Source organism: Brassica rapa, chromosome A06 (genome assembly GCF_000309985.2).
Source record: "Brassica rapa cultivar Chiifu-401-42 chromosome A06, CAAS_Brap_v3.01, whole genome shotgun sequence".
Taxonomy (NCBI): domain Eukaryota; kingdom Viridiplantae; phylum Streptophyta; class Magnoliopsida; order Brassicales; family Brassicaceae; genus Brassica; species Brassica rapa.
This window is the reverse complement of record NC_024800.2, coordinates 2,486,813-2,514,707: the sequence shown is the minus strand read 5'-3', so window position 1 is coordinate 2,514,707 and position 27,895 is coordinate 2,486,813. Positions and strand designations below refer to the sequence as shown.

At 33.3% G+C, this 27,895-nt stretch overlaps 3 protein-coding genes and 2 long non-coding RNA genes across 5 annotated transcripts; 3 read left to right on the top strand and 2 right to left on the bottom strand.

Moving 5' to 3' along the window:
* The first annotated feature begins 136 nt into the window (after window positions 1-136).
* Window positions 137-15,676, top strand: LOC103871689 (nucleolin 1). Its single transcript, XM_033272667.1, has 24 exons — window positions 137-310; window positions 408-456; window positions 657-820; window positions 955-1,032; window positions 1,110-1,196; window positions 1,291-1,476; window positions 1,565-1,696; window positions 1,788-1,826; window positions 1,972-2,049; window positions 2,127-2,213; window positions 2,302-2,487; window positions 2,571-2,702; window positions 2,794-2,832; window positions 13,383-13,460; window positions 13,534-13,620; window positions 13,715-13,900; window positions 13,989-14,120; window positions 14,212-14,250; window positions 14,333-14,418; window positions 14,500-14,620; window positions 14,695-14,792; window positions 14,875-15,051; window positions 15,128-15,393; window positions 15,471-15,676. The coding sequence occupies exons 1-24, from the start codon at window positions 287-289 to the stop codon at window positions 15,497-15,499; spliced, it is 2,580 nt and encodes an 859-aa protein (XP_033128558.1). The 5' UTR covers window positions 137-286; the 3' UTR covers window positions 15,500-15,676.
* LOC117125876 (probable indole-3-pyruvate monooxygenase YUCCA10) lies at window positions 4,091-8,290 on the top strand. Its single transcript, XM_033272669.1, has 2 exons — window positions 4,091-5,397; window positions 5,818-8,290. Exons 1-2 carry the CDS (start codon window positions 4,789-4,791, stop codon window positions 5,995-5,997), a joined length of 789 nt encoding a protein of 262 aa, XP_033128560.1. The 5' UTR covers window positions 4,091-4,788; the 3' UTR covers window positions 5,998-8,290.
* LOC117125877 lies at window positions 10,582-12,904 on the top strand. The gene is made up of 2 exons (XR_004448336.1): window positions 10,582-12,756; window positions 12,855-12,904. It is a non-coding gene; the product is annotated as an uncharacterized LOC117125877 (long non-coding RNA).
* LOC103871434 (endoglucanase 5) lies at window positions 15,581-19,173 on the bottom strand. The gene is made up of 8 exons (XM_009149683.3): window positions 18,250-19,173; window positions 17,699-18,112; window positions 17,353-17,439; window positions 17,082-17,246; window positions 16,870-16,993; window positions 16,621-16,784; window positions 16,169-16,538; window positions 15,581-16,090 (listed from the first exon to the last, which is right to left on the bottom strand). Exons 1-8 carry the CDS (start codon window positions 18,460-18,462, stop codon window positions 15,753-15,755), a joined length of 1,875 nt encoding a protein of 624 aa, XP_009147931.1. The 5' UTR covers window positions 18,463-19,173; the 3' UTR covers window positions 15,581-15,752.
* A 4,672-nt stretch (window positions 19,174-23,845) lies between these two features.
* Window positions 23,846-25,582, bottom strand: LOC117125878. The gene is made up of 2 exons (XR_004448337.1): window positions 25,011-25,582; window positions 23,846-24,509 (listed from the first exon to the last, which is right to left on the bottom strand). It is a non-coding gene; the product is annotated as an uncharacterized LOC117125878 (long non-coding RNA).
* Window positions 25,583-27,895: the final 2,313 nt, after the last annotated feature.

Below are 27,895 nucleotides of genomic sequence, written 5' to 3'. Positions count from 1 at the left end.
AAAATAGCATTCCTCTATTTATAGAGGCAAATATAGCATTTCTCTATTATAGAGAAACACATTGGAGCAAAAATACTATCTCTATTTTTTTCTCTATTTTAGAGATCTCTATTATAGAGATGGGTTGGAGATGGTCTAAGGAAAAAGAGAACTCGTACCCCCAAACCAAAATCAAAACGATTATAAATACAAACTCCGAAAACCCTAAATCGAAAAATATCTTACGCAGCTTATTTGCCTCTCTCTCTCTCTCTCTCTCTCTCTCTCTGCAGTTCTCAAATTCGCCATGGGTAAAAAATCCGCCACCAAAGTAATCTTCTTCTCCTTCTGGGTTTTGCTAGTTTGTTCTTCCTCGTACTCTGTCTCGAACTTTAATTGAAACTTTGTTTGTGTTTCGTAATTTACAGGTTGAAGCAGCCCCTGCTGCCATTAAGGCGACCAAACCTTTGAAGAAAGGTAACAACTTTATGGTTTTATGTCTGATGATAGATAAAGTTCTGTACTTTGGTTTGCCCATCTATTACATGCTTGCTTTTGTGTTCTGTTTGAGTTTAATTGATGGCTAAATCTTTGTTTTTTGAACCCTTTTGTTGATGTAATTGTTTAATTCTGAAGGGGTTGTTTGATTTTTAACTGTGTTTGCTGTTATTATTCAGGTAAGAGAGAGCCTGAGGATGATTTGGAAACCAAGGTGAACCTTAAGAAGCAGAAGAAAGACGTGGTTGCTGCTGTTAAGAAGGAGAAAGCTGAGAAGAAGGTGCCCAAGAAGGTGGAGAGCTCTGATGAGTCTGATTCCTCTGAGTCTGAGGAAGAGAAGAAGGTATAATGTCTTAATAGTCACATGGTTGATTCAATTGTTTGAAAACTTAGATTAAGTTTACTTTAAGCTTTGTTTTGTATATGAGATTCTTTTGAAGAACCCTGTTCTTATTTGCCATGATTAAATTGTGCTAGGCTAAGAAAGTTCCTGCCAAGAAGGCTCCAGTGAAGGCTGCTTCAAGCAGTGATGATGACGACTCTTCTTCAGATGATGTAAGAGCTGTTTATCACTTTGTTGTTCATTTATCTTGTGATGCATGTTGCTTAAACCTTTAATTCTGTTTCTGAAGGAACCCACACCAAAGAAGGCTACTAACGGAACTGTTGCAAAGAAGGCAAAGGATGAATCTTCTTCTGAGGAGGAATCTTCAGATGAGGTTAGTTTCTGGTTACTATACAACTATACAAGTTTAGCCTGCTCTTCTTGGCTTTTTGCTTAACACAATTGATTGTTGTTACCTTCTCTTTCAGGAAGAAGTTGCTGTTACCAAGAAACCTGCTGCAGCTAAGCCAGCTGCGAAGGATTCTTCATCCTCTGAGGAGGATTCTGAAGATGAATCCGAGGATGAGAAGGTGAAACCTGTTGCTAAGAAGGCAGCTCCTGTTGCTACCAAGGCTGCAAGCAGTTCGGAGTCGTCTGAGGAAGATTCTGATGAGGTTAGTTTATGTTCTTTAAATGTACCATTAAGCAGCTTTTGATGACAAGGAAACATTTGATTCATTTGACCACGTGGTCGATTTACAGGAAAGTGAAGATGAAAAACCTGCACCAAAGGCTAAAGAAGGTACCAAGAAGGCTGAAAAGGATAGCAGTAGCGATGACTCTGGCTCTGAGGAGTCTGAGAGTGAGGATGCGAAAGAAACCCCAAAGAAGAAGGTTCCAGCAATGCTTCCTGCATATTATTTGATTGTTTATTTCTTTTACTTGCTGTTTGCTGACGGAAAGTTACTCCCTCTAATGAAAACAGAGCTCTGATGTAGAAATGGTGGATGCTGAGAAGCAACAGGTAAAATATACTACTAATCTCATGGTTGATTAATTCGTATGAAAACCTTAACTGTGTTCTGCTGTAGTAAGTTATGTATTGTTTATGTTCACTTAGATACTTTGGATGTATCCTGTTCTTATTTGCGATGATTAAATTGTGTTAGGCTAAGAAAGTTCCTGCCAAGAAGGCTCCAGTGAAGGCTGCTTCAAGCAGTGATGATGACGACTCTTCTTCAGATGATGTAAGAGCTGTTTATCACTTTGTTGTTAATTTATCTTGTGATGCATGTTGCTTAAACCTTTAATTCTGTTTCTGAAGGAACCCACACCAAAGAAGGCTACTAACGGAACTGTTGCGAAGAAGGCAAAAGATGAATCTTCTTCTGAGGAGGAATCTTCAGATGAGGTTAGTTTCTGATTACTATCAAGTTTAGCCTGCTCTTCTTGGCTTTTTTTTTGCTAACACATTAGACTGTTGTTACCTTCTCTTTCAGGAAGAAGTTGCTGTTACCAAGAAACCTGCTGCAGCTAAGCCAGCTGCGAAGGATTCTTCATCCTCTGAGGAGGATTCAGAAGATGAATCCGAGGATGAGAAGGTGAAACCTGTTGCTAAGAAGGCAGCTCCTGTTGCTACCAAGGCTGCAAGCAGTTCAGAGTCGTCTGAGGAAGATTCTGATGAGGTTAGTTTATGTTCTTTAAATGTACCATTAAGCAGCTTTTGATGACAAGGAAACATTCATTTGACCACGTGGTCGATTTACAGGAAAGTGAAGATGAAAAACCTGCACCAAAGGCTAAAGAAGGTACCAAGAAGGCTGAAAAGGATAGCAGTAGCGATGACTCTGGCTCTGAGGAGTCTGAGAGTGAGGATGAGAAAGAAACCCCAAAGAAGAAGGTTCGAGCAATGCTTCCTGCATATTATTTGATTGTTTATTTCTTTTACTTGCTGTTTGCTGACGGAAAGTTACTCCCTCTAATGAAAACAGAGCTCTGATGTAGAAATGGTGGATGCTGAGAAGCAACAGGTAAAGTTACTCCTTCTCTTAACATTGTAGGTGCTGTAATCTCTGTCTATATCATGCTTATAATTTAATTTTTGTTTCAGCCAAAGACACCATCGACTCCTGCTACAGGAGGAACAAAGACACTCTTTGTTGGGAATCTCCCATTCCAAGTTGAAAGATCAGATGTGTAAGTAGTAGCACTGTCCTCTCTAAATAATCTCTTTCTCTGTGCAATTTCATTTTCTTCATAACTTTATTTTTTCATATACAGTGAGGAATTCTTCAAGGAAGCTGGCCAAGTTGTTGATGTTAGATTTGCTACGAACAGGGATGATGGCAGCTTCAGAGGCTTTGGCCATGTTGAGTTTGCAAGCGCCGGAGAAGCACAGAAGGTGATAGTAGTTTTTTTTTGTTTTGCTTATGTTGAAACATTAAAGTAGATTGCTGATTAAAACCATTTGTTACTTAGGCACTTGAGTTTCACGGTAGACCTTTGCTCGGTCGTGAACTTCGTCTTGATGTTGCTCAAGAGAGGGGTGAAAGACCCGCTTACACTCCACAGAGCGGGTAAGTTAAATTTTTCAGTTTTCTTTTGTTGGGACTTTGATGTTCTTGTGTTGATAACATTCTCTTTGCCAAATTATTACAGCACTGGTAATAACTCCAGGAGCGGTGGTGGTGGAGGCCAAGAGGTTTTCGTGAAGGGGTTTGACTCTTCTCTTGCTCCGAATGATATCAAGAGCGCCTTGACTGAACACTTTGCTTCATGTGGAGAGATCACAAGGGTCTCTGTTCCCGTTGACCGTGAAACTGGTGGTTCGAGAGGGTGTGTGACTTTACTCTCTACTTTATTGTTGTTACCACTTCCTCAGGATGTTAACTAGCTTTTGTTTTTTTTTTAAAACAGAATTGCTTACGTTGAGTTCAAAGAAGGCACAGAGAAGGCGTTTGAACTTAATGGTAGTGACATGGGAGGATGGAACCTCGTCGTTGATCAGCCTAGACCGAAGGAGAACAACAGTGGTGGTGGATTCAACAGTGGAAGGAGCAACAGCTTTAGCGGAGGAAGAGATAATTTCCGTGGCCGTGGCAGAGGAGGAAGTGATGGTTTCCGTGGCCGTGGCAGAGGAGGAAGAGACAACGGCCGTGGAAGGCCTAGTTTCACTTCTCAAGGTAGTTAACATGAATTTGTTTATTTGATCTTTGTTTGTTCAAGAACCCAACTTCTCACTGATTCTTTGTTTATTTTTGCAGGTAAGAAGACTGTCTTCAGCGACGAGTAGAAAGCTTGTAGAAGATAGTGCTGTTTATGTTTTTTTTTAAAGTCTAAACTTATGATACTTCATCGTCTTTTTTATTGTTTTGGATTTTTTTTTTCTTTTTCTCAGAACCTTTGAATTTTTTTGCTGTTGATGTTAAAATTAAGCTCAGTTTTGAGTACTTTTGATGTTATATCATTGTCTTTCCCTTCGTTAATCCTACAATGATTGATACGTAGACAACAAAAACATCTCTCAAAGGGATGCAAAGTTACATTTCTCAGAATGCTAATAAAGAGTCTTAGTAGTAACTTAAGACTGATACTTTAGCCTGAGGACCACCTTGTACATAGACAAAATCATGTGTTTGTCCGGCTCTCAGAGTCTTTTGCCACTGAGGAAGCTGGTAGGTATTCTTTTGCCCTGTTGGGATTAGACCCCATATAGGTCCCGAGAGGTCTTCAATCTTGAGCTTGAGATCCGATATCTGTTTCTTAGAATTGTTCTTGATAATCACTTTGTGTCTGTAGTACCTCGTGTTCCCAGCCAGCATTGTGTTACAAGTGTCAAAAATTTTAAGATTCCTTATTTCATCGTTTTTGCTCACACATATCACGATGTCCTCATATCTCTATATAACAGCAGAATTAATGAACATCTTCGAACAACACAAAGAAAAAATCTATCATACCTAAACACACGGTCGAGATATATAGATATGGAGACTGTAGTGGTGATTGTGGGAGCTGGACCAGCTGGTTTAGCAACATCAGTTTGTCTAAACAAACACTCAATCCCAAACTTGATCCTCGAGAAAGAAGACGTATATGCATCACTTTGGAAGAAACGAGCCTACGACCGTCTCAAACTTCACTTAGCCAAAAACTTCTGTCAGCTGCCTTTCATGCCGCATGGTCCTGATGTTCCAACTTTCATGCCCAAAGAATTTTTCATCGATTACCTTGACGCTTATGTCACCCGTTTTGACATAAATCCTAGATATAACCGAACCGTGAAGTTCACAATGTTTGACGTGTCTAACAACAAGTGGAGGGTAGAGGCCGAAAACACAGTGACCGGAGAAATCGAAGTGTACTGGTCGGAGTTTGTCGTGGTCGCAACGGGAGAGAACGGAGATAGATACATTCCTGAGGTAAAAGGACTTAATAATTTCTATGGCGAGGTTGTGCATTCCAGTATGTACAAGTCCGGACGTGACTACAAAGATAAAAATGTTCTCGTAGTCGGAGGAGGAAACTCCGGGATGGAAATAAGCTTTGATCTAAATAACTTCGATGCTAATACCGCCGTTCTCATTAGGACTCCAGTAAGTATTAATTCATTAATGTTTCTTTGGTCTTTTAATTATTATTTTTTTTTGGTGTAAATATTAAGCTTTTAATTAATTATTATTTTTGAATGCATGAACGTTAAAGCTGTTTGTTTTACAAAAAAAAAAACGTTAAAGCTGCACACTTCTCTTGCATGTCAAAATGTTGTTTAGATTTTTCCTAATTCAGTGTGAAATAATTACTTATATGCCTCCCAATGTGTTACAGAAAAGCCTCCCAATGTGTTACAAAAAGGCCTCCCAATTATAATTGATACTTTGTCCTAAACCCCCCCCCCCCCCCCCCCCCCCCCCCAATAAAAACCAATCTACAAAAAAAAAAATTAAAACCACTTTAATGTAACTGATTGAATAAAATGATAATGGTTATGTGTTTTGTAAAAATTTTAACACTAGAACTATGAGTACGTGATGCGGGATGATGGCTTCCCCAAAAATCCAATGCCAGATCATTGGAAAGGAGAGAAAAATATTTATTGTGCTGGATTTTCAAGGAAGGGAATCGCTGGAGCCGCTCAAGATGCGATGTCTGTCGCCCAAGACATCAAATCTATTTTGGAAACGGCCAGATACTAAGGAATTCTCAAAACAACCACCAGAAAGATTGGATTACAATATACACTTATACTAGGTGAATCACCGTATGTATACGCAGAAATTAATATTTAGTAAAACAATAATTTGTAATAGTTATTAATATTTATTTTGTTTTTGTTTTATATTTTATATTATGTTAACTAAACCAGTGATTTATGAGTTATTGAGTTAAGATATTTTAATGTACTTGATTTTGCAGAATATTCAACTTTGCTATGATATGTTCCTAAGATTCTAGTTTGATTTTAATATAGTGTAGTTAGTTTCTTGTTGCTTGTATGGTTATTTTAATTAAAATTTTGTATTTTGTTTATGTAAGTCCTGGTATAACTGATATACCTAGTACAACTAAGAAAACAATATATATGACTCGTATAACTGGTAATACTAAGTTCTTTTAATAACTCATAGTTGTATTTTCATATTTAGAAGAATTTTTTTCATGTTTTAGTTGTCATTTTTTGCGTGTAAAACTTATAGATAAATTTACATTAAATTTTCAGAAAAATTCCTTTAATTATTTTATTTTCTTCATTGTTTTTCTTTTTCTTCGTTTGTATTTGATTTTCAAATATTCTTTTTATTGTTTTCACTTGTTATATATATATATTTCCTTTTCATAAATATAAATAATGCTTTACTGAATATATTTAATACGAGTTATTACATAAAAATCTAATTAATAAAGATGAATATGAAATTTGATGGACAATGTGTTAAAAAAGTTGATGGACAGTAGAAAGTATTGAATCTTGCCGTCGCAAATATTTTGGACAATTCCCAGATCAATGACTGGAGTTCTCCCGATAAATAATTTGGTGGCGGAAAGACCTTGTTTTGGTCAAACAAATCCATATTTGGAGGGATCTCCGTACTTCAATAACATTTCCTTAGCCATCAATATCACCAATGTGCAACCATAGTCACCGAAAAATACTTCAGCAATGAAATCCACAAGTATACCTCTTGTTTGGTCAATACATGCTTCTGCACGAATTTAGAGAATGGATTTTTCTTAAGAGTTCACCATTTAAGAATATTAAAAAGTTAGTTGTTAAGCGCTTACTATTGTTTTGAGAAATAAATAACTTCTTTTCCTTATTAAAGTTGAAGAAACCAAATACATTGATAAAACTCATAATATAATAAGCTAGCCAAAGTTGACCAAAAAAAAAAAAAACTAGCCAAAGATCATAGCGATTAGCACTATCATATATCACTACGGTCTATAGAACTCAAACATCAATAATCCAAATGAGTATTTAACCATGAATAGATAAAATATCAATTATTGTTGAGAGGCATAGTAGTAATTATTTCAGACTAAAAAAAATCTAAACCACAATTTGACATGCAAAAGAAGTGTGCAGTTGTTTTTTTAAATATAGAACTATATAATAAATTCTAAAACCCGGGCATCCAATGTCGGTTACAACTTTGTCTCGAAGAAAATTAAACTAATTTTAATCTTACGCAACTAGCTTCACATCACTATCTAACTGGCACTTTTCGCTAGATAGTTCGAGAATCCTTCAGTTACCAGTTCCCGTTCTCAACGATGATGGTAACCCGGGGAAGGTGGGTTTAACCTTGTTGCCTGGGATGCCATAATTCCCAAGACGTCACTAGAAGTAGCTGGTTCTTGATGTTCTTATCACAGCATGTAATCTTCATTGACCTTTAAGCACGAGACGAAGAAAGTGAGAGGAGGATCCAAAATAGACACACCTGAGCGAGCTTAAGAAGAATCCAAGCTATACACACTCGCCATTGACGACGAAACAGAATGCAAGAACATGGATTGTAACCGCGACTGCCTCTTAACAAGTATGGGATCCTTAACCTGCACAGAATCGAGTCTAACACACTAACAAGGTTGACCAAGGGCCAACGATGGCACTGGATGTGTGTTCCGACCAAATGCTGACACCGCAATGACCCTCTTGGTGGGTTTTTTTTTTTTTTTTTTGTGAAAAACGTTTTTGTGAAGATTCTCAGGCGCTTATTTTTGCAATATGTTGTTATGTTAGTCTTCATTAGATCCATGTTTTCTAAGAAACGTTAGATAGATAACTAGTTTTTGCTATAAAGTACAAAAAACTAATTTATAAACTTTTCTTTTTTTTTGTTCAACCAAACAGTTCTTATTTTATTTTATATTTTCAAACATTTATGCATGATCTCTAGATTCAGTTATGCATTGAACTGTTGCACACTGGAAGTAATGATATCGTTTGAGTTTTATATGGGTCAACATTAACATAGGAACATATATGATACAAAAACCAATTTACATATCTGAATCAAATATTGTTTTTATTCTGATGAAGGACATATAATGTGCATCTACAATATATGAATATATGCCACCATTTTACTGATTCATTCATAGACAAAACACACTTACAGACATGAACACTGAGATGAAACACCAGACTCAACCAAAACTGACACAATGGTTCCTTCTTTAATTCAAAAAGTCTTTAATATTTGGTTGCCAAGGTTGCTTTGATGTCTTCGGCGATGGAAATAACATCTTGAGCGGCTATGGGGATCCCCTTACAGGAAAATCCAACACAGTAAAGATTCTCTCCATACCAATGCTTCGACATTTTTTTCGGGAAAGCCATCATTCTTTATCACATACTCATAGTCTTGTGTTTATAGTTTCACAAAACACATAACCATTATCATATATTATTCAGTCAGTTACGTTAAAGAGGTTTGTATTTATTTTGTGTAGAGGGTTTTTGGGATAACTGCAAACAAAATTGCAAATAAATCTGTTTCATACCATTTGAAAACGTCAAAGTCTTGCCATTGATGCTTTATATGCCACCATTGATAACCTATAGTGCATCAATAGCCAGTGACAAGTAAATCAAGTTTTTGTGAAGCCTCGGTTTATGGAAAATGAAGAAATAAAAACATATAAAAATAATGTTTATACTATTTTGTTATGATATACTAAATTATTTTTTGCCATTTTAAGAAATAAAGGTTTTCACTTTTTAGATATGAAAAATGTACACAATAATATTTCACGATTTAGTTGTCAGAGTATTTTTTAAAACTTATTAATAAATCTACATTACATTTTTTATACTTTTTCCTTCAATTCTTTTATTTTATTTTTTCGTATTTTCGTTTTCTTTTCGTTATTCAATATTTTTTTTATTTTTTCACTTATATATATATAGACATAAATTAAGTATTTACGGAATATGTTTAACACTACCCATTACATAGAAATCACATTAATAAATATGAATATGAAATTTGGTGGACAATGTGTTAAAAAATAGATTGACAATAGAAGGTACCTGAATCTTGCCGTCTCGAACCCTTTGGACAGTTTCCACATCGGTTACTTATCCGGTAAAGAATTTTAGTCACCGGAAATCTTTTATTGACACAATGGTGATTTGTATACAAGAAACAAATCTTTTATTTGTCAAACGTTTTTAAATAAATGCTTAACCAATAAACCATCTAATTATTATTTTTATTTTTTTTGTTACCATATGTTGTTTTATTCAATCCCTCCTCTAAATTTGTATACATGAATGTCGTTGCTAAAGTATTTTCCGGTGACTATGATTGACACAATGGTGATGTGTCAATCATAGTCACCATTGTGTCAATCATAGTGACTATTGTGTCAATCATAGTCACCGGAAAATACTTTAGCAACGACATTCATGTATACAAATTTAGAGGAGGGATTGAATAAAACAACATATGGTAACAAAAAAAATAAAAATATTAATTAGATGGTTTATTGGTTAAGCATTTATTTAAAAACGTTTGAGAAATAAAAGATTTGTTTCTTGTATACAAATCACCATTGTGTCAATCATAGTCACAATGGTGATGTCGTTGCTAAACATCACCATTGTGTCAATCATAGTCACCGGAAAATACTTTAGCAACGACATTCATGTATACAAATTTAGAGGAGGGATTGAATAAAACAACATATGGTAACAAAAAAAATAAAAATATTAATTAGATGGTTTATTGGTTAAGCATTTATTTAAAAACGTTTGAGAAATAAAAGATTTGTTTCTTGGTCAAAGTTGAAGAGACCAAAGACATTGATAAAAATCATATATTACTAAGCTAGCCAAATATCATACTCCCTCCGTTCCACAAAGATAGACTTTTTAGTATTTTCACACATATTAAAAAACACATTAAACTACAATAATAAATGTATTGGTTTCTGTAATTTTCAATAATTTTTAACCAATAGTAATTTAAGAAAGTCAATTTTTTTTTTGAAGTTTACAATTTTTTTATAGAAAATACAAAAAATACATCTTTGTGAAACAAACTTTTTTTTAAAAAAGTCTATCACTAAAAAACGGAGGGAGCTTTAACCACAAATAGATAAATATTGTTGATAGGCATATTAGTAATTATTTCACATTGAGAGGAAAAAAATCTAAACCACAATTTGACATACAATAGAAGTATGCAGCTTTAACGTTCATGCATTCATAAATTAATAATTAGAAGACAAAAGCGATATTATTTAAGTTACTTAAAGGAGTTATAATATTTATTCCCTCGGGAATTCCGTCAGAAAATGCCATATTTTCTTGTTGAAACGGCCATACGAGCATCCAAGTTATTAAGAGCAAAGCACATCTCCATACTAGAATTTCCACCTCTAGCCACAAGAACAGTTTTACCTTTTAAGTCATGTCCAGATTTGTAATTACTTGAATGCACAATTTCACCATTGAAAATATCAAGCCGTTTCACCGCCGGAATGTAACATTCTCCGTTCACTCCAGTCACAACCACCACAAACGACGATCAGTACAACCTCCAGAGTTTGTGGTGCTGGTTGGAGTTTCTGTCGGTTGCAACTGAAGAAAATAGAGATCAGTATCTTCTGACGGTGAAAGGCTTGGTACTTTTACCAGAGATATTGTGCATTCAAGTCTGTACACTTTGGACGTGACTTTAAAGGTAAATTTTTTTTTCTTGTGGTCGAAGGTGAAAATTCAGGTTTGGAGTTTCTTTGATCTAAACAAATTGGATGCAAATACGTTCAGTAAGTAAATGAATTAATGTAGCTTTGTCTTTTAATTATTAATTTGTGAATGAATGAACGTTAAAGCTGCACACTTCTCTTGCATGTCAATTTATTGTTTACGATTTTATTTTTTGGTGTGAAATAATTACTAATATGCCTCTCAAAAATAATTGATGTTTTATATATTCATTAAAATCTTGTTTGAATTATTGAGTGTTGAGCTCATAAACCATAGTATCATATGATAATGCTAGTCGCTATGATCTTTTGCTAGTTTAGTACAATATGAGTCTTATCAGTGTCTTCAGTTTTTCAACTTTAGCAAAGGAAATAAATCTTTTATTTCAAAAAATAATAAACGCTCAACATCTAATTTTTTAATATTCTCTTTTTTTTTGTTACCCCTATGTCAATATATTTATTTCATTCTCTGAATTTGTGCAGATGTATGTACTGCAGAGGCATGTATTTCAGAGGAATGTATTGACCAAAGAAGAGGATACTAGGAGATGTCATTGCTGAAGTATTTCCAGTGACTATGGTTGACATATTGGTGATTTTGATGGCTAAGCAGGGTTATTTATGTACGTAGATCCATACAAGTATTGGCTCGATCATCCGACCAAACAAGGTCCTTTCACCACCAAATTCTTTACCTGGAGAACTCCAATCATCAGTGAGGGAACTTTCCAAAAGATTTGGGATGGCAAGATTTTCTTATGGAAAATAGAAGATACTTGAATCTTTTGTCTCAAATCTTTTGGACAGTTCCCTCACTAATGACTGGAGTTCTCGCGGTAAAGAATTTGGTGGTGAAAACCCTTTTTGGTAGGAAAATTCACTACTTGGAGGGATCTCCATACATAAATAACATTGCCTTAGCCATCAAAATCACTAATGTGTCAACCATAGTCACCGGAAAATACTTAAGCAATGACATCCCCATGTATACCTCTTCTTTCGCCAATATATGCACATGTACTTTTCTTTTTGGACAACTACATGCACCTGTACAAATTTAGAGAATTGATTGAATAAAATAACATATTAAGTTTTTCTCTAACGTTGCTTTTTCAATGTTTTATACATGTATAAGGGATACAAATACATGCCTCTTGTAAGAAGTTTTACATGGAAAGTAAATGACGCCTCTGTTAGAATATGGATACACATTCAAAATTTCATTGTTGAGGTACATTTAAAATAAAATAAAAATATATGAAAATATTACATTTCATAATTATTTTCTAATTTTGAAAAAAAAATTAAGGGGAAAACAAATCCGCATTTTGAAAGTACGAGTCAAAAGGAAAAGAAAAAGGCAAAGAAGTAGATTTTATATAAATGACATTTTCCGAGGCCGGACAGAACAATAAACAAAGGCCTAGCCCACTACAAGCCTAATAAAGTCAGCCCATCTTTGGCCTACCCGCTGCCACATATCAAGTAAAATCTGTTTCCATAATCAGACTTCCGCCACATATGGACGGCACAGATCAAATAACACGCGCGAGGAGATAGCCGTTAGATGTAAAAACGAAAAAGACAACTATATCCCCAAACCAAAATCAAAACGATTATAAATACAAACTCCTAAAACCCTAAATCGAAAAATATCTTACGCAGCTTATTTGCCTCTCTCTCTCTCTGCAGTTCTCAAATTCGCCATGGGTAAAAAATCCGCCACCAAAGTAATCTTCTTCTCCTTCTGGGTTTTGCTAGTTTGTTCTTTCTTCGTACTCTGTCTTTAAATTTTAATGAAACTTTGTTTGTGTTTCGTAATTTTCAGGTTGAAGCAGCCCCTGCTGCCATTAAGGCGACCAAACCTTTGAAGAAAGGTAACAACTTTATGGTTTTATGTCTGATGATAGATAAAGTTCTGTACTTTGGTTTGCCCATCTATTACATGCTTGCTTTTGTGTTCTGTTTGAGTTTAATTGATGGCTAAATCTTTGTTTTTTGAACCCTTTTGTTGATGTAATTGTTTAATTCTGAAGGGGTTGTTTGATTTTTAACTGTGTTTGCTGTTATTATTCAGGTAAGAGAGAGCCTGAGGATGATTTGGAAACCAAGGTGAACCTTAAGAAGCAGAAGAAAGACGTGGTTGCTGCTGTTAAGAAGGAGAAAGCTGAGAAGAAGGTGCCCAAGAAGGTGGAGAGCTCTGATGAGTCTGATTCCTCTGATTCCGAGGAAGAGGACAAGGTATAATGTCTTAATAGTCACATGGTTGATTCAATTGTTTGAAAACTTAGATTAAGTTTACTTTAAGTTTATGTTCACTGAGATAAACTTATTTGCCATGAATAAATTGTGTTAGGCTAAGAAAGTTCCTGCCAAGAAGGCTCCAGTGAAGGCTGCTTCAAGCAGTGATGATGACGACTCTTCTTCAGATGATGTAAGAGCTGTTTATCACTTTGTTGTTAATTTATCTTGTGAAGCATGTTGCTAAAACCTTCTGTTGTTTGAAGGAACCCGCACCAAAGAAGGCTACTAACGGAACTGTTGCAAAGAAGGCAAATGATGAATCTTCTTCTGAGGAGGAATCTTCAGATGAGGTTAGTTTCTGGTTACTATACAACTATACAAGTTTAGCCTGCTCTTCTTGGCTTTTTGCTTAACACAATTGATTGTTGTTACCTTCTCTTTCAGGAAGAAGTTGCTGTTACCAAGAAACCTGCTGCAGCTAAGCCAGCTGCGAAGGATTCTTCATCCTCTGAGGAGGATTCAGAAGATGAATCCGAGGATGAGAAGGTGAAACCTGTTGCTAAGAAGGCAGCTCCTGTTGCTACCAAGGCTGCAAGCAGTTCAGAGTCGTCTGAGGAAGATTCTGATGAGGTTAGTTTATGTTCTTTAAATGTACCATTAAGCAGCTTTTGATGACAAGGAAACATTTGATTCATTTGACCACGTGGTCGATTTACAGGAAAGTGAAGATGAAAAACCTGCACCAAAGGCTAAAGAAGGTACCAAGAAGGCTGAAAAGGATAGCAGTAGCGATGACTCTGGCTCTGAGGAGTCTGAGAGTGAGGATGAGAAAGAAACCCCAAAGAAGAAGGTTCGAGAAATGCTTCCTGCCTATTATTGATTGTTTATTTCTCATTCTTGCTGTTTGCTTATGGAAAGTTACTCCCCTTTAATGAAAACAGAGCTCTGATGTAGAAATGGTGGATGCTGAGAAGCAACAGGTAAAAAATAACCCCTTCTCTTAACATTGTAGCTGCTGTAATCTCTTTCTATATCATGCTTATAATTTAATTTTTGTTTCAGCCAAAGACACCATCGACTCCTGCTACAGGAGGATCAAAGACTCTCTTTGTTGCGAATCTCCCATTCCAAGTTGAAAGATCCGATGTGTAAGTAGCACTGTCCTCTCTAAATAATCTCTTTCTCTGTGCAATTTCATTTTCTTCATAACTTTATTTTTTCATATGCAGTGAGGAATTCTTCAAGGAAGCTGGCCAAGTTGTTGATGTTAGATTTGCTACGAACAGGGATGATGGCAGTTTCAGAGGCTTTGGCCATGTTGAGTTTGCAAGCGCCGGAGAAGCACAGAAGGTGATAGTAGTTTTTTTTTTTGCTTATGATGTTACATTAAAGTCGATTGCTGATTAAAACCATTTGTTACTTAGGCACTTGAGTTTCACGGTAGACCTTTGCTCGGTCGTGAACTTCGTCTTGATGTTGCTCAAGAGAGGGGTGAAAGACCCGCTTACACTCCACAGAGCGGGTAAGTTAAATTTTTCAGTTTTCTTTTGTTGGAACTTTGATGTTCTTGTGTTGATAACATTCTCTTTGCCAAATTATTACAGCACTGGTAATAACTCCAGGAGCGGTGGTGGTGGAGGCCAAGAGGTTTTCGTGAAGGGGTTTGACTCTTCTCTTGCTCCGAATGATATCAAGAGCGCCTTGACTGAACACTTTGCTTCGTGTGGAGAGATCACAAGGGTCTCTGTTCCCGTTGACCGTGAAACTGGTGGTTCGAGAGGGTGTGTGACTTTACTCTCTACTTTATTATTACCACTTCCTCAGGATGCTTAACTAACTTTTGTTTTTTTTAAACAGAATTGCTTACGTTGAGTTCAAAGAAGGCACAGAGAAGGCGTTTGAACTTAATGGTAGTGACATGGGAGGATGGAACCTCGTCGTTGATCAGCCTAGACCGAAGGAGAACAACAGTGGTGGTGGATTCAACAGTGGAAGGAGCAACAGCTTTAGCGGAGGAAGAGATAATTTCCGTGGCCGTGGCAGAGGAGGAAGAGATGGTTTCCGTGGCCGTGGCAGAGGAGGAAGAGACAACGGCCGTGGAAGGCCTAGTTTCACTTCTCAAGGTATTTAACTTGAATTTGTTTATTTGATCTTTGTTCAAGAACCCAACTTCTCACTGATTCTTTGTTTATTTTTGCAGCTAAGAAGACTGTCTTCAGCGACGAGTAGAAAGCTTGTAGAAGATAATGCTGTTTATGTTTTTTTTAAATCTTTAACTTATGATACTTCAGCGTCTTTTTATTGTTTTTTTTTTTCTCAGAACCTTTGAATTTTTGGTTTTGATGTTTAAATTAAGCTCAGTTTTGAGTACTTTTGGTGTTATATCATTGTCTTTCCCTTCGTTAATCCTACAATGAGTGACAACAAAAACATCTCTCAAAGGGATGCAAAGTTACATTTCTCAGAATGCTAATAAAGAGTCTTAGTAGTAACTTAAGACTGATACTTTAGCCTGAGGACCACCTTGTACATAGACAAAATCATGTGTTTGTCCGGCTCTCAGTCTCTTTTGCCACTGAGGAAGCTGGTAGGTATTCTTTTGCCCCGTTGGGATTAGCCCCCATATAGGTCCTGAGAGGTCTTCAATCTTGAGCTTGAGATCCGATATCTGTTTCTGAGAATTGTTCTTGATGATCACTTTGTGTCTGTAGTACCTCGTGTTCCCAGCCATCCAGTTGGCAGTTATTGAATGTAGAAACTCGATTGGTGCACCTGATTGCTTTGGAGTGTATGTTGTTGGTGTTGCTTTGTATGAGGAAGCTGTGAGAGTTTTCAGAAAAATAAGAATCAGACACTGCTTGAAAAGACAAGATGTGCGTAGCAAGTTAAAAAAAAAACCTGGTGGTTTTGTTGTTTGGTAAGGTTTGGAATATCCTCCTCCGTAAGATCCTACAGAGAGTTTAGCGAATAGACCAACGAGTGGGGCTGTGCCTGACAAAGTTGGTTCTGATTGCTCGTAGTTTGTCCGGTCATCGGAATAGTTATCATTCTGGTCTGGTCCACCAACAAGAGCACCATGGATAACATTAGGATCAGCTTGTGCTCTTCTATACCAAGAATCAAATCCTTGTACACAGCTCACAGAAGAATGTTGAACAAAGATTGAAGGGACTGAAGCGCCTCTATGGTGAACTCGGATTGGATATTTTGGTCCATATCCAACTAAGTAACTCATTCCTTGACGGTTCTTTCCAAGAATGTAATCAGCCTGCAAGTGGTTAAAAACTCGGTTACTGCATTTAAATCAAGAAAAATGTTTTGGTTCTTGAAAGATTTGGTTTTACTTTTACCTGAGATCTAGCAAAGTCTAGAAGTGCTCGAGGTTGAACCGAACCATCAGGACAGTTGAGTTTAGCGTTCGCTGCTGAGAGATAGTCAGAATAAATCGCAAGAAGAAACGCAGCCACAGATGAATATTGCAGATTGTTCCACTCTCTAACATACATCAAACCACCTGTAATTGTCACCCTTAAAGAATTCAGAAGATTTTACTAGCTGTTAGATTTGCTTATGACTTAAAGCTGTACTAGTTTACATACCAGGAGTTGTTTGAATGTTGTAGCCACCATTCTTCTTGAGACAAGCACAAGAGAAGTAATCAGCCTTCATCTGATACTGCTTCAATGTTGAAGTATACGGACCGCCTTTACCTTCTAACAATACCTATTCACACAAAAATCAAACAAGAATCAAAATTAGTATTCTTGAAACTGTGGAAAGTACATTCTTGAAGAAACCAGTTTTGGTTTACCTTGGAGAGAAGGACTTGAACACCAGCGTATTTGTTATCCCAAGAGAACTCTTTCATCCCCCAGCCAGTTCCACCCATGTAACCGGCATTGTCTATAGTGTATTTTAAGTAGTACTGGTCCCCGGTGGCACGGTGTAGCCAAGCTGCAGCCCAAAGAAGCTCATCCTTCAAAACATTTACACAATATAGACTTTATTTATTTGTATTGAAGCAATAATCAGAGATTTCAGAGAAGGAAAAATTTTGAGAGATCAGATCAAAGGTGTTATACCGAGTAACCAGATGACATGTAGAAAGCTTTTGCATTTGGGATTGAATCAGTGTATAATCCTCTGTACTTGTCAGCAAATGAGAAGAGCTGAAACACACACAACAACAAAGATCCAAATGTTCAGAATCTTAACCGACCCGGTTCATAGTGTGTGGACATATAACTGGACAGAATTTATAATCAAAACCGAACCGGAACTGGACAAATAAAAATCAAAATAAACAAACCAAACATAACCAAATAACTTCCCTAAAATGAATAAAAACAGAGGAAGAAAATAACCGAACCGAAATAAACCAAACCAAAACCGAACCAGACAACCAAACCAAAACTAAGAAAAACAAACCTCTTTAGCATGGCTTAAGAGGATAGCAGAGTAAGAGGAGTTATAAGGCTTGAAAGCCAAAGAAGCAGCGGCAAAAGCAGCAGCGGTTTCACCAGCTAAGTCTGAGCCAGGATGGTACTGGTCAAGCTTATAAGCTGTTCTTGAAGTTGTCATGTCTTCAGCACGTTCCCAACAGTAATGGTCTGATTGTCCATCTCCAACTTGACCCCATAGAACATTAGGCTGAGGATGAGCTTTGATGAAGTAATCAGTACCCCATCGGATTGACCACAATGTCTGTTGCATCTGGTTCAAACCGGATAGCTCTTTCCGGTTATCAACCGCTGCCCACGATAGCATTGTCACTGAGAAAGCCATTGGTAAACCGAATTTCACATGGTCTCCTGCATCATAATATCCTCCTTCCAAGCTCACCTGTTCATTCATATATACACCAACCTCAGTATCATTACATAAACTATTTTTTTTACTGGTGTGTTTTTAATAAGCATGTATAAATCCAAGAACATTAATTATATATAAGCATTGTGAGTATGTTATATGGGACTTACGCCTTGAGCAAGACCATCCTTGAGACCAGAATGGCCACGCCATTTGACGCGTTGAGTAGCAGGCAACTTCCCTGATCGCTGAGCCTCAAAGAACAAGAAGGTCTTGTCAAGGGCACTTCCGTAATTGTAGTACTCTGCGGCGGTGGTGGCTGCCGCTAGAAGAACGGTCAGTAATAGGCTTACACCCAACAAAGACCTACCAAACTTACTCATTTCTCTCGATCAATGTTAGTTTTAAGTTCCCAAGAAATGTTCTTTGTTCAGAATTGTGTGATGCGAGTTAGTATATATATATATTGGACAGAGAGAGTTTGTGTCCCTGAGTTTGGCGAGAGAGAGGAATGAATAGAATCATGTAGGTACACATTTGTCTGAACAATCATTGTCTTTGTCTTTATTTGTGTTCGTGTGTGTTTTGTGTTGTTTGATAATATACTAGTTGTGGCTTTCACGTTTTCTTAGAGCTTCTCACGTTGTACCTTGAGAGTTTTGTGCCGAAGCTGAACCAATATTGACTTACGACGTGTATTTGTTATTAGCCGTTGGATGAACGTGATATCAACTATCTATATGAATAGAAGAATAGATGAATGTATCTTGTGTAAAAAATAATTTAGAGTTGTTTTAAGAAAATATATGGGTTGATTTTTGTTGTGTCAACGGGCAAGCTTTCGTTCGTTGGTCTTCACATCTTCCAATACTTTTTTTCCATTTTGTCTTTTAATTTAGAGTTGTTTTAAGAAAATATATGAGTTTTATCTTTCTACTTTAGCTTTATTTATTTTAAATCACTAAATTTTACCAATCATAATGTAGCTTTACTTTTAAAAATTAAAGTCTACATCAAATTTTTATTTAGTTTTACCAATCATGCTGTACCTTTATTTTTAAAGCAACAACAAAAAAAAATAAAGCAAAACTTTTTCTTATATATTTTAGATAAAAATGCTACATCATTTTTTTATAGACTGTAGAATCTGTAAAATGAAAAAAAATATCTATAATATCAAATAAATAATATAATCATAATAAAAACTTTTATAAATATTTTAATTTTGAATTTGAGTGTTTTTTAATTATTATGATATTTAAATAATATAAATATTATTTACATATCACATTTTAAATTACAATAAATTTTGATAATTTATAAAAAAAATATTAATATAAATTATTTTAATTCATATAAAATAATAATTTTATATATACAACACATATTACATATATTTTATTTTAAAATATCTACAGCATATAACTTACAGCTACAACAAATTTAACTACAGCAAAAGTCTCTGCAGAAAAAGTCTACAGTCACAACTTTACAGTTACAACCAATTTATCTACAGCTAAACATCTACAGCTTTAAGCCACAACCGAACCAATCATCACCGTATCAATTTTCAAGTTTGTGACAAAAAATTATAAAGAAAACTAGTAGTAGATTACGGAATTTAACTAAACATCAAAACCTAATATGACAAAAGATTAACCCCCCAACAGGAGTGCGGAAACCAAACCTAGAAACCAGCTAAGCAAAAAAACGAGCACATACCAAAGTAACCGAAGTGGCTGAGGTCGGGAGCCGGGCACCGTGAGCAACCTAGACAAAGACGCCCTCAAACCTTGAACGATATTAGTGACATATGACAATGGCTGACGATGCGTTTAGTAGTCCTTAATAATGCAATAGAGTGGAAGATAAGGCCATATAGCTTATGTATTTAACTCCAGTTGCTCTTATTGTTCTTGGAAGACCACTGGTTGAGCATATTTCCATGACTACTAATTGTGGTATGAAGCCACTTAGTAGAAAGGGTGCACAGACACCCATTTTTTTTTGGTTAAATTATTGTAATAGTAAAAGAATTTTAAATGTGCATTCATTAAAATATATGATTGTGCACCTATTAAAATTTACATTTAGCCCAAAGAAAAAAAAAACTATCCCACTAAAAAAAATAAAATTAGCTCTACAGCTCAATTAGATTGTCTATTTTTTCTGTTAAAACCCTAACTATTCGTTCAACTTGTTTAATCGCTTAAGTTTCTTCTAAAACCTGCAAGAGCAAACCATCAATTCGACATAATTTCTTCTCTTGTATACCTTATAAAACTGGTAACTATTTTAGTATTCTTGTTGTTAATGTTTTCAGTTGTTCCAACAATTATTTAAACAGCCTATGGATTTTTGTTCTGTCGCAAAAGTCCAAAAGTCATAGATGGTGGCTTTACCCAATAGTCCAACAATAGTTAATGAACATGTTCGATTGTTTTCAAATTGTTGTATTAATACTTTTCAGAAAGAAAATCAAGTTTTCGTGAATCTTTGATCTATGGAAAACGAAGAAATAAAAAATATACACAACATACATATTTTATTATATTTTCTTATTGATATGCAAAAGTATTTTTCCCATTTCCAGAAATGAATTATGCCATATGAAAAATGTACACTATATTTTATATATTTTCCTTTAATTCTTTTCAGTTTTCCTTTTTGAAATATTTTTTCTTCTTTTCACTTATTATATATTTATATTCCATTTTCATATATATAATTTAAGTATTTACTGATGATATTTAACATTATATATTTCATAATTAATCAAATTATAAGTAATCAAATTAATAAAGATGAATATAAAATTTGATGGACTATGGAAGGTACCTGAATCTTGCCTTTGGCAATCTTATGGACAGTTTCGACATCGATGGCTGGAGTAGTTTTTCTATTTAGGAGTTTGGTGGCAAAAGGACCTTGGTTTGGTCAGAAGAATCCATACTTCGAAGGATCTCTGGAGATAAATAACCTTACCGTAGCCAGCACTGTCACTAATGTGTAACGATAGTCACCGGAAAATACTTAAGCAATGACATCCCAAAGTATACTTCTTCTTTGGACAATATATGCAAATGTACAAATTTAGAGAATGGATGGAATAAAACAACATATGGTTACAAAAAAAAAATAAGAATATTAAAATTTGTATTGATTAAGTAATTATTAAAAAATGAGAAATAAAAGAATTGTTTTCTTTGTTAAAGTTGAAGAAACCCAAGACATTGATAAAACTCATATTGTACTATGCTAGCCAAAGATCATAGTGATTAGCATTATCATATATAAATCTAAAAAGCAAATTTCCAAACCAGAATTTCAACCGTCGACCATAAGAAATTTTCACCGGTGAAAGTATCAAACCCATTGACCGCCAGAAGATACATATATGTCTTCTCTTCGGTTATAACCACCAGAAATTCCAACCAGTACCATAAACTCTGAGGTTGTACTGGTTGGAGTTTGTGGTAGTTTCTACTGGAGAAAACGGAGAAGGGTATCTTCTGGCGGTGAAAATGCTTGATAATTTCACCGGTGAGATTGTACATTCAAGCTAGTACATGTCTGGATGTGACTTTAAAGGTAAAAATGTTCTGATTCGGATATATTTGGATGCCCAAAATATATTAATTAATTTTAGAATTTCCACCTTAAAGAACATTTTTACCTTTAAAGTCACGTCCAGACTACCGAATCGAATGCACATTATCACTGGTGAAAGTATCAAGTCTTTACCGCTAAAAGATACCAATCTCTCTTATTTTCAGTTGTAACCACCAGAAACTTCAACCAGTACCACAAACTCTGGAGGTTGTACTGGTCGTAGTTTGTGGTGGTTACGACTGAGGAGAACGGAGAAAAGTATATTCCAGCGGTGAAATGGCTTCATACTTTCTCCAGTGAGATTGTGCATTTGAGTTAGGACAAGTCTTGATGTTACTTTAAAGGTAAAAATGTTCTTGTGGTCATATGTAGAAATTTTGGTATGGAGATTAGTTTTGCTCTTGATAACTTGGATACGACCGTTACTACAAGAAAATATGGTATTTTCGACGGAATCCTCGACGGAATAGATATTAAAACTCCTTAATTAATGTTTACTAAGTGGATGCCCGCAATTTTGCGGGTTTGAATGTTTTGTAACAATATATTTATTATAGTTTGTCAAATTAAGATATTTTTTCATCATCAAAAATTGTATATGTGTTTACTGTTAAATTTTCTTAAAGAATAATTATTTTTGAAAAAGATGATTATGAATATTTTAAATATCTGTTGATATTTTTTATTGAATTTTTTTACTAAAATTAGTTATATATAATATTCATAATTTAGTTTTTAATAAAAATGAGTTTTGAAGGTATGTAGTTTTGAAACATTTGATTTTTAAATAATTTATAGCTAAAGTCATATGTCTTTATTAAGAGTAAAAGATAAAACCATATGATTGTTACACATTCTCTATATGTTCATATTCAAATACATAGGAATATAAAACTACTATATCAATTATATAAATTACTTTTGAAATGTATTATATAGTTTATAAATACTTGAGTAATAAAATGATTTTATGAGCATTACGTATATTTTATATAAATCACATACTTAATTACCATAAATTAAATTATGAAATATATTTATATCATTTGGATACTGATAAAAATTGGTTCTAGAAGTGATTTTTTTACTCATAAAATAAATAAAATAGAAAATCTATTAACGAATCAAATTATAGTAGTTTTTCTAAAACTCAAAGACACCTAAGAAAAAAATAATTAAGTGAGTTCTCATTTAATATACAAATATTTTCAAAATACATTTTATAAATTATTATATAATCTTCTATAAATGACTTAGAACCTCTTATAATAATTTAAAACATCTGATAAGTCAATAAAATAATTTTATAAATTTATTTATAACTGAATAAATGATTTATAAAGCATAAATGAAATTTATTAGACGTTAATAGCTATTATGATACTTTATATACAAATATAAAATCATTATATCAATTCAAATAAAAATTATTGTTTCTAATTTTATGTAATTTATAAATATATAAATATATAAAAAATTTGATAACATTATTACTCTTTCATAGTTTCAACAATTAGTTACCATAAATAATTATTTCTAAAATTATGTAGATTATTTGGAAAGTGGTAATTGAATTATCCTTTCCTTTTAGATATAATTATAATAAATAAAATTAAAAATTATCGACCAATCAAATTATAACAATTTGAAGAGTTCATTTATGATCGACGCATAATAAAAAAATGACTTATGCGATTTCTCAATCAATATATAGTAGATTTATATTTTTATAAATAATTTATAACATTTTATAAATTATTTTAAAATTCTGATAAATTTATTATTTAAACAACAATAAATAATTTAAAAATAATATTAATAAACATGTTTGGATTTTGTAATATTTAAAATAGTTATTATATAATTATATTCGTATACAATTCATCAAGTAGAATATAAAAATATTATAATTATCTTATATAAAATTTCGTTTATTATATTTTATAGTTTATAAATATTAAAAGTAATAAATAAAACATTAATAATCTTTCTATAATTTCGAGAATTAGTTTCTTTAAACTGTTATTTGTAATATTCTTTAGATTATATGGCAAGTGACGTTAAATGATTTTAGACTTACCTTAAATTTTTAGATCTAAATTAAATAAATAAAAATTAAGAACAATCGACCAATCAAATTATAACAATTTCTTGAAACTTCACCTATGAGCGACACATCAACAAAAATTACTAAAGTGACTTCTTATTTAATATATAGGGAGATTTTGTCTTTTAATTATTAATTTATGAATGCATGAATATTAAAGCTGCACACTTCTACTGCACGTCAAATTGTGGTTTAGATTTTGTCTTTGTTTTTCTCTCAGTGTGAAACAATTACTAATATGCCTCTCAACAATAATTAATATTTTATCTCTGTGGTTAGAAAACCGTTTGGATTATTGAGTTTGAGCTCTATAGACCATAGTATCATATGATAATGCAAATCACTATGATCTTTGGCTAGCTTAGTACAAAATGAGTTTTTTCAATGTCTTTGGTTTCTTCAACTTTAACAAAGAAACAAATCTTTTATTTCTCAGTTTTTTAATAAATGCTTAAACAATAATTTTTTTATTATTCTTAATTTTTTCGACCATATGTCATTTTATTCAGTCCATTCTCTTAATTTGTACAGGTTCATGCATTGGCTAAAGAAGAGGTATACTTGGGGATGTCATTGCTTAAAAAAAATTTGGTGACTATGGTTGACACATTGGTGATTTTGATGGCCAAGGCAATGTTATTTATGCATGGAGATCCCTCCAAGTAGGTCTGGACAAAAAATATGAACCCGAAGAACCAAACCGAATCCGATCTGAAAAAGTAGTATCGAACCGAAATCAAACTGGTTAGATACAAAAATGGTCTCTAAATTTGGTATCTAGAGAACCGAAACCGAACCTGGTCCAAACCAACATATTTTGGGTATCCGAATATATCCGAATAATATTTATATATTTAAATCTATTAATTAATTATAGATTTAATTTCCAAAATATTAAAAATATAAGATATGTTGAAGTAGTCCAAAATACTTGAAAATATATACAAAGAGTCAAACTTACATACTTAAACCGCTAAACAATACTCAAAACACCAAAATACTTGAAATATTTCTTGTTTTTTTTAATCAAAATAGTTAAATAAAATCAATTTTTATATTAAGTAAAGGTATTGTGGCATACATTATTCAAATTTATATGTTATATAATATTTTAGTTTTAGATTTTATGAAATTTAATGAATTTTAGCTTTTTAAAAATAATATAAACGGGTTATTTGAACCGAAACTGAACCACAAAGATCCGAACTAAACCTGAACTGAAATTTGTAAATTGTCTGAATTGGGCTGTAATCTTTAACTCCTTAAACCCGAGACGTGAATATATCCGAACCGGATACCCAAATGCACACCCCTACCTCCAAGTCTGGACTCGTCCGACCAAAACAAGGTCTTTTTGCCACCAAATTCTTTACTGGGAGAACTCCAATCATCGATGTGGGAACTGTCCGAAAGGTTCCCAAATCTTGATGGACAATTGAGAATACCTGAATCTTGTCATCGCAAATCTTTTGGAAGTTCCCACACTGATAACTGGAGTTCTTCCGGTAAAGATTTTGGTGGTGAAAGGACCTTGTTTTGGTCGGACGAGCCAATAGTTGGAGGGATCTACGTACATAAATAACTCTGCCTTGGCCATGAACATCACAACTGTGTCAACCATAGTCACCGGAAAAATAATTTTCAGAAATTACATTTCCAAGTATACATCTTCGTTGGTCAACAAACAAAATTTAGAGAATAAATTAAATATAACAACATATGGTAAAGAAAAATAGGAATATTAAAAATTTAGATGTTGAGCATTTATTATTTGTTTTTAGAAAAAAAGATCTATTTTATTTGTTAAAGTTGAAGAAAGGAAAGACATCGTTAAGACTCATATTGTAATAATAACAAAAGATCATAGAAATTAGCAAATATCTTATGATACTATGGTCTATATAGCTCAGAAATAAATAATAGAAACAAACTTTTAACCATGAATAGATGATACATAAATTATTGTTAAGAGGCATAATAGTAATTATCTCACACTGAAAAAAAGAACCAAAATCTAAACCACAATTTGACATGCAAGAGAAGTGTGCAGCTTTAACATTTATTCATTCAGAAATTAATAATTAAAAGGCAAAGCGACATTACTTAATTTACTTACCAGAGTTATTAGCATCCAAGTTATTAAGATCAAAGCTCATCCAAACAAGAATTTCCACCTTCTGACCACAAGAGAAATTTTACCATTAAAGTCACGTTCAGACTGTACCGGTGGAATAAACAATCTCACCAATGAAAATATAAAGCCTTTCACCGCTAGAAGTTACCGATCTACCTTCTCTTCAGTAGCAACCACCAGAAACTCTGACCAGTGCCACAAACTTTGGAAGTTGAACTGGTTGGAGTTTGTGGTGGTTGCGGCTGGAGAGAACGGAGAAAGGTACACTCCGGCGGTGAAAGAGCTTTATAGTTTCACCGGTCAGATTGTGCATTCAAGTCAGTACAAGTCTGGACATGATTTTAAAGGTAAAAATGCCCCTCTGGCCGGAGGTGGAAACTTAGATGAGCTTTGCTATTAATAACTTGGATGCTAATATGCCTTTTTATACAAGAAAAATGGCATATTCTGACGGAATACTCGAGGGAATAGATAGTAGAACTCCTTAAGTAACTTAATTAATGTTGCTTTTGTCTTTTAATTAATGCGTGACCGTTTAAGCTACTCACTTCTATTGCATGTAAAATTGTGATTTAAAAAAAAAAAAATCTCAATGTGAAATAATTACTAACTAAATTAAGATTCGCGCCTTGCGCGGTATAAACATTATATATATAAATTATTTTATATATTATATGTTCTTACATATTATGAAATAATAAATATATATTGAATAATTAAAAGTCAGTAACTATTATATATATAATTAAATTGGTGCGAATGTATAAATCAATTTTACTAATCCAAACAATTTTTCTTAAAAAAATTGATAGGATATGTAATTAAGTTTAAATGATATTAACATACATATTATATTTTTAATATTAATGTCTATTAAATGATGCTTTCTACTCATATATTGTTTTTTATCATGTGTATCTTTAATAGCTAAAAATTTAAATTACTGATAACAAATTTTTTATTGTGGGATTAATAATTTTGGTAATTTATAATTAAAAAAAATTATTAATGTTAGTTCGAAACTTTTATCAAAAAAAATTATTCCAAGTAAATTTTGAAACTAAAATATTTATTTATTCAATATGGTTTATATTTTAATTTAGAATGATATATATAAATATATATTTTAAATCTTAATGATTAATTAAATTTGACTTTTACTTATATGATTTTGTAATCATTTGTATTTTTTCATAACAAAAATTTGAAACCATGGATCGCAAAATTTGAATGTGAGACTTTTAACAGTTTTAGTAATTTATAGTCGTTTTTTTTTAAATTTAAAATATAACATATACAGAAAAATCTAAATTTTTATAATATGGTTATTGTGATTTTTTTTTACTTATTTTAATAGTTTAAAATTAAACAAATTTGATAGAAGATACATTATTTTTTATCAGTTCTTTATTATTAAAAATAATTAATGTCATATATACTTTAGATACATTAGGCAATTCCATAATCTTTATTTAAGAAAATAAAAAATGACATTAATAATGAATTTATGGTTAGTTTAATAAAAAGCTTATTATATAATTAGATGGACCAACCTATTTCTCTAATAATTCTAAGAATCATCCTAATGATGACATGTGGCTACAAAAATAAGTTGTAATATTTCACAAATAATATATAGGGGATATGCATCTTACCAATAATTGATATTTATCTATCTTATATATTAAAACAGAAGTCACAACCTTGATTCATGTGTGATTTTTTTAAAAATGGACCTAATTGACATATTCCTAGAATGTCATATTACATTTAATCTCTAATCTTATCATTTAAATTTTGGGCCTACTAAAAATTTTTATTGGGCTATCAATAATTAGATTTAAACAATAGATGATTCATTAAATTTATAGATAATATAAATTAAATAGATATAATTTTAATTTTGTAATACTATACCTCGATATGTTAATTATTTAAATATTTCTTGATGTTAACTTTTAAA

Bases quoted from the DNA above. Each gene is read 5' to 3' on its own strand.
- LOC103871434 (XM_009149683.3), bottom strand. From the start codon at position 18,462: ATGAGTAAGTTTGGTAGGTCTTTGTTGGGTGTAAGCCTATTACTGACC. The intron at 18,113-18,249 runs GTAAGTCCCATA...ATGAATGAACAG, and splicing joins AGGATGGTCTTGCTCAAGGC to GTGAGCTTGGAAGGAGGATA. The intron at 16,785-16,869 runs GTATGTAAACTA...TGACAATTACAG, and splicing joins CAACATTCAAACAACTCCTG to GTGGTTTGATGTATGTTAGA.
- LOC103871689 (XM_033272667.1), top strand. From the start codon at position 287: ATGGGTAAAAAATCCGCCACCAAA. The intron at 1,197-1,290 runs GTTAGTTTCTGG...CTTCTCTTTCAG, and splicing joins AGGAGGAATCTTCAGATGAG to GAAGAAGTTGCTGTTACCAA. The intron at 15,052-15,127 runs GTGTGTGACTTT...TTTTTTAAACAG, and splicing joins GAAACTGGTGGTTCGAGAGG to AATTGCTTACGTTGAGTTCA.
- LOC117125876 (XM_033272669.1), top strand. From the start codon at position 4,789: ATGGAGACTGTAGTGGTGATTGTGGGAGCTGGACCAGCTGGTTTAGCA. The intron at 5,398-5,817 runs GTAAGTATTAAT...TTTTAACACTAG, and splicing joins CCGTTCTCATTAGGACTCCA to AACTATGAGTACGTGATGCG.